At 62.7% G+C, this 5,825-nt stretch overlaps 1 protein-coding gene across 1 annotated transcript in view; it reads right to left on the bottom strand.

Moving 5' to 3' along the window:
• Positions 1-2,643: 2,643 nt before the first annotated feature.
• CCDC187 (coiled-coil domain containing 187) overlaps positions 2,644-5,825 on the bottom strand; it is a 39,208-nt gene continuing 36,026 nt past the window's right edge. Inside the window, exons 18-20 of the mRNA XM_007459021.1 lie at positions 5,230-5,292; positions 3,067-3,119; positions 2,644-2,742 (exon numbers count right to left, since the gene is read on the bottom strand). Coding sequence (XP_007459083.1) covers positions 2,644-2,742; positions 3,067-3,119; positions 5,230-5,292 — 215 coding nt within the window. The remainder of the gene's footprint in view (positions 2,743-3,066; positions 3,120-5,229; positions 5,293-5,825) is intronic.

Below are 5,825 nucleotides of genomic sequence, written 5' to 3'. Positions count from 1 at the left end.
GCAGAAGAGGGGAAAGAAAAAGGACAGTTGAGACAAAAGAAAACAGCGAGATGATAGACTCAGAGCCTAAGAATACTGGTAATTCTGTTAAACGGAAATAGCCACGCATTCCGGTTTAGAGGCGGAGATTGTCAGACTGGATAAGACAAACAGCAAGATCCAGTTAGCTGCTGCCTCCAGGAAACACACCTGAGACACAAAAGCACAGCTCAGTGAAAAGTGGAAGGATGGAAAGGACAGACCAGCCAGCGCTCGTTATGGGGAAGACGCAGTGGCTGGGTCAGTAGCAGACACAGCAGAGGCTGCAGAGCAGAGCGGGTCACTGGGGACAGAGACGGTTATTCCATAAGGAGAGAATTTTAAGGGAATCAGTTCACCAAGAGCGCAGACACTCCTAAACGTTGATGTGCCTAATACCAGAGCTTCTTTTCGAGAGCACGTGGAACATCCGCCAAGATAGACCCACATCCCAACATATTCAGGCTCATACGACCGCGAGGAAATGAAACTGGAAGTCAGGCGCAGGAGCAAAGCCTCATGGGGAGGTGACGTGCCCGGCTGGGGCTGCGCTCACACCGTCTGCCCCCACCAGCTCAGCCAGGGCTCAAACTCCCAGAGGTTTTGCTGCGCTGTCCCTACAACCTGCATATAAGGGACCCCTATTTGCCAACACACAATGCAGTAAGGGGAGTTGAGCCGGGTGTTCATGGGGCCAGCACTTGAGAGGCCTCAGGGAAAACCTCTCAGAGGGACAGAGGGACGGAGGTGGACGTATTGGCAAACCTGGGAAGAGTGTGGGGCTGCCTGTTCCCCAAGGGGCACGGACAGGCTGTAAGCAGGACTTGGGGGAGATGGTGACGGCCACCCTGCAGGTCTGCCCAGAGCAAGGGCAGACGACCCACCCGCACTCTTCCTTACTCGGCCACAGCCCCACTGTTGGGCTGTTTCACTGCGTGTCTAACCGAAATCTTTCTCGCCGTCATCCAGGCTCACTGCCCCCAGGTTTGGGTGGGTGGGGATGGTGGCCCGTGCTTGCCCTTACGAGCAGGAGGCAGTGCTGCCCGATGGTCAACCACACGGTTCTGGCATGAGACACACATAGTTTCAAACCCCAGGTCCATGCTCCCCACGTGGCCGTGGGCAGGTCGCCCCATCACTGGGCCTCTCTGTTGGGTGCCTGACCCAGCCGCCCCCTCGAGGCCCACGCGGGGAGTGTGCTGTGCCGGCTGCTGCGTGGCTGGCTCCGAGGACTCTCACCTGCCTGAGCTGACTTGTCCGCCCAACTCTTTCCTTCCTCGGGACTCGGAGAGGGCGCGGCCACGTCTCCACCCGGGCGTGGGTGTGGGCTGCCCGGCGAGGAAGCAATGTGGTTCACACTGCCTGTCTGAGACCCCACCCGCCCCCCCCCCTCTGCGCTGGGAGGGGGCCACACCTGGGTCTGGCTGTCACGGTGCTCCCAGAGCTCTGCAGCTCCAGGTCCACACACACCTGTGGCTGCTCCAGCTCCAAGGCCATTCCTGGCCTGGCCTGGGTCGAGCGTTTCTCCATCAGCCACTGGGAGGGCAGGAAGATGGTGTGTGTTGTGGAGTGGGGACCAGGCGGCCTCACAAGCAGTGGGCAAGGCGGGGTCCCAGGGAAGCGCCCAAGGCCGGGCAAGTCTCCAACCTCAGAGGCCTCGTTTGTCCACCCTCCATGGGGGGCTGACAGACCCTCTCTGTCCCCCAGAGAAGGCTGGACATGGCAGGGGTGGGGGTTGGGTGGCAGGTGCCCAGCAGAGGGAGCACGGCCAGGCCTGGAGCACCACCTGGGGGGATGGGACGCAGGGGGGTGCAGTGCGGCTTAATGGACACCTGGGAAGGAAACCACAGCTCTGCATTCCGCTGCTGTGGCCGCAGTTACTCAGCAGGTGGGATGCTGCAAATAGGCAGAAGGGGAAGGAAGAAAGGGAAACGGGGCCAGGTGTGCACACACAGACAAACATGTGCACACACACACGTGCACAGGCATGCACATGCTGCCTGGGGTTTGGTTGCTCTCCTGGGAAGGCCTCCCTAAATGTACTGTGAGTACATCCCATGAACAGTCCCTGGACCAATGACCCAGAGAAGAAAGAGTCACTTCCCAGAAGGGTCGTCACATGCAGCTAGATCACACATATCCTGTCCTCGCCGGGGCTGGGTACCGTCTTCCCCTTTGCGGGGCGCTGCTGGGCCGGGGGGCTGGGCAGAGGCGGGCTTGGAGATGCGGCCCCTTCCCTTCCGGGGTAGACCCCCCGGGACCCTCACACCTCAGGTCCTGAGCTCAATGGAGACCCCGAAGCTCAGGTGCCCACAAGCCCGGGACACGGGCAGGTGGGAGGCCCAGGCTGTCATCTGTCACCCCAGCCAGGGGTCCCCAGAACACTAGTGGAAAAAAAGTCCTGTTTCTGCTGTAAAATGGGCGTCCTCTTCAGCCTATCCTCCAGCCTCTGCGGGCAGCTGTGCTCTGCCCTCCTCGGCACACCCTCCCCAGCCTGACGCGTGCTTTCCACCAGCCTTCCACAGGCTTGGCCGGGCAGCAGGGGCAGTGCTGCCCCTTGGCAGGCAGTGGGGCCAGCCTGTGGCAGCCCTGGAAGGGTCGGCCGGCTGACTTCCAGCCCATGTCTCAAGAGCAGCTCCCCCAGGGCCTCTGCGTCTCCCAGACCTCCAGCTCCGCCTGCTGCCGCAGAAGGGCCAGCGTCTGTTCCTGCTTCCGCTCGCCCAGCTGTGGGGAGGGCCCAACCTCAGGGCTCCCCGGGCTCCCCGCCTGCTGCGCCCCCCGCGGCTCCCTGGCAAGTCCTCAGCTCAGAGGGCAGGCGGTGCCACCTCCAAGAACAGGAGCCTTTTCGGAGGGTCCCCCGGAAGGACCCCCTCCGGCCAGCCCACCACCCTGCTCCCCTGCCTGCAGCCTCCCTCCTCGGCTGGGCCGGTCCCAGGGCTTTTCTCCCTCTCCAGGCTCTCTTCCCTCCTTCTAATTTCTACAGCTCCCCGCCTGGGGCCTCTGCCGCTCAGCCAACCCCCAAACAGAAGGGGCCTAAGGGTGACACACCTTCAGGGACTCCAGAAAGCTCAGGGACTTCTGCCAGATGTCGGACAGCAGACCTGCAGAAACCACGAAAAGGGGCGGCTGAGCGGCCTGCCCTCGCTCAGCCTCAGCACTGGGCCTGCAGGGAAACACGCTGGGGAGGGTCCCTTTCCTGAACCTCCAGGGAGGGTGGGCAGGCCTGCAGCCTGCGGGGGAGGGAGACAGAGGCTGCTGCGTCGCCCCACCCTCCCAGGTGGGGAGGGGCTCGCCCTGCCTGACCCTGGGTCACACTCCTCTGGGAGCAGGGACCCCAGTCTGCAGACACGTGACCAGGGCCAAGAACACAGGCTTTGCTGCCAGACAGGCCTCAGCTCACCACGCATCCTCTGGGTGACCTGGAACAAAGCGCTAGCCCGTCAGAGCCTCCACGGGGACATCCCTGTAGTGAGGTGATCTAACACCTGCTCAGCACGGGTAGCCGTTACGGTTGCCCTAATTACGATCACAGCCCAGCGGGTACGCGGTGACACAGGCGGAGGGTCACAGCCCAAGGCCTCCCTCGGATCTCTGGGACTGTCCAGAGTGCGGGCACAGAAATCTCAGGCTCCCCAAGGGCAGCCGAGGGCTTCTGTTCCCCTTTGGTGGCTCCGAGGACCCATCCTGGCCCTGCGGAGGCTGCCTAGGTCAAGGCGGGGGTGGGGTTGACTCCACAGTCAGAGGGTGGGGCTGCCGGCGGGCTCCCTCCTTGCCCCGCCCTCCACCTTCTCTGCAGCCCCCAGTGACAGCGTCAGAGGAGGGCACGCAGGACGGCCACTCCCTCCTGGTGGCTCCTGGACAAGCTCCTGGGTCGTCACTGGCCAGTGTGCCGAGAGGGTAACTTCCTCCCGACTGCGCCCTCCTTCCCAGAACAGAGTGGCTCAGCTTTCCACACTAGAGCAGCCAAAGAGCTGTGAACGACGGCTAAGCCTGCTCCTGGGCGCTTCCACGGCCGCTGAGGAAACGCTGCAGCACCGAGCCCAGGGGAGGGGCGGGGGCTCTGGCCACCTAGCGTGCTGAGCCCTTGGGGTGATGCCTGGCGTTCTCTTTCCTGCTCCCAGCTGACTGGCCACGTCGGGAAATGAAGACACTTTGCAGAATTCCTTTACGGTGTCTGTTCTGAGCTGCAGTTCCCTGGAGAAGGGGAAACTCCTCCCTTGCTTTTGTCTGTGGCCCTCGAGAGAGGGTGAAGCCGGAGAAGGTGCCCGGTCCCGTCCCGAGTTCCCGCTGACCCTGCTCCAGGGGCCCAGGAGCTTCAGAGACCCGAGGCCCCCAGCGCTTCAGCCCACAGAGGGGAGTTTGTGTTCATCTGTGGCCAGGCTGGCACCCGCCACAGGTCACCAGGGAGACACGGGCTGCGTGTCCCTGAGCTCTGAGCTGTGACCCAGGAGAAAGCAAGCCGTCCCCGAGGCAGGCGTGGCCCTGGCTGGCCGAGCAGCCGGCAGTCACCCTGCAGAGCAGAGGACGGCAGCAGCCTTGCTTCCCAGCTCTTGACGGCAATCGGGGAGGAGCCCCAAGAACCCAGCACAACCTGCCCCCCAAGAACGTCTGGTGGCCATGAGGGTTAACACACACTCAACACGTGGCGATAAGGATAAGGACAGGTGTGTTCTCGGTGACAGGGCTGTGGTCGGGGACCCACGGCCTCAAACCAGGACGAAGCCGACAGGGCCCCGCCTGGGTGTTAGGCCGCCGCGTCTGAGCGCCAGAGCCTCCCTGTCTGACCACAGCCGGCAGCTGCCCGTGCCGCTTACATTTAAACTCAAAGGAAACAAAAATGTAAAATCCCACTCTTCAGTGGCACTGGCCACGTCCCAGTGGCTTCACAGCCACATGTAGCTGGTGGGCACCGTATCGGAGAGCCCAGCATTGAGACCGTTTCTCTCATCGGAGAAAGTTCTATGGGACACACTGCCGCCAGTGGTGGAAGCTGGAGCCTGGCCGACTCATCTGGGCTCGAATCCCTGCTCTGCCGTTTACTGGAGGGAGGTGATGGGTGCTTCTGCGAGCACTGGGTTCCTCCTCGGTGAACGTGGGCTCGAGGATGGGACCTGCCCCGAGGTAGGGCAAGACGTCATGTGTGACACACAGTGCCGGGCCCAGGGGCCCTCAGGAGGTCATTCATGCTTTCAGCAAATATTCCCCAAGTACTCCCGGCCTGGCAGGCACTGTTCCAGGAGCCGGAGCTGCCACGAAAGCCAGACTCCCAAGTTCCTGTGGGCCACAGAGACAGAGGCACAAACATGAGTCTCACTCCCACCAGGCACGCCGAGCGGCAGCACCTGACCCAGCCCAAGTGCTATCTGGGAGGCTTCCTGGAGGAGGCGTCTGGCGGGAGCGCTGCGCAGGCACCCTGGTCTATGCTCACTGCTTGGCGTCGGGCTCCTGAGATCCTGCTCTCAGCCACTCCAGGCAGGAGCAGCTCAGATTTCAGATGATTCTTTGGGGCTGCCTGTAGCCTCAGGATAAAGAGACCCTGTCAGAGAATTTCAGTCCACAAATGCACTGAGAGGGGCGCTGCCCAGCCCTGTCCAGAGGACAGCGTGAGGGCAGCTGGGGCTCCGCCCCTTCACGCAGGAGGGCCTGAGAGCTGAGAGCCCGTAGTCCAGCCACCTCCCCGCCCCCTGAAGGCAGAACTGGGAGAGCAGCTGTTTTTTCTGGAAGATCGGGCCCTGGGCCTTCTGGGGGTCATGGGGGGATGGGGCCTGGCCGACAGCTCCGCCCACCTGGAGGACGTCCTCGTGGGA

Source organism: Lipotes vexillifer, unplaced genomic scaffold, assembly GCF_000442215.2.
Source record: "Lipotes vexillifer unplaced genomic scaffold, Lipotes_vexillifer_v1.1 scaffold636, whole genome shotgun sequence".
NCBI lineage: Eukaryota > Metazoa > Chordata > Mammalia > Artiodactyla > Lipotidae > Lipotes > Lipotes vexillifer.
Note: the sequence above shows the minus strand (reverse complement) of the source record. Positions and strands in the feature narration are given on the sequence as shown.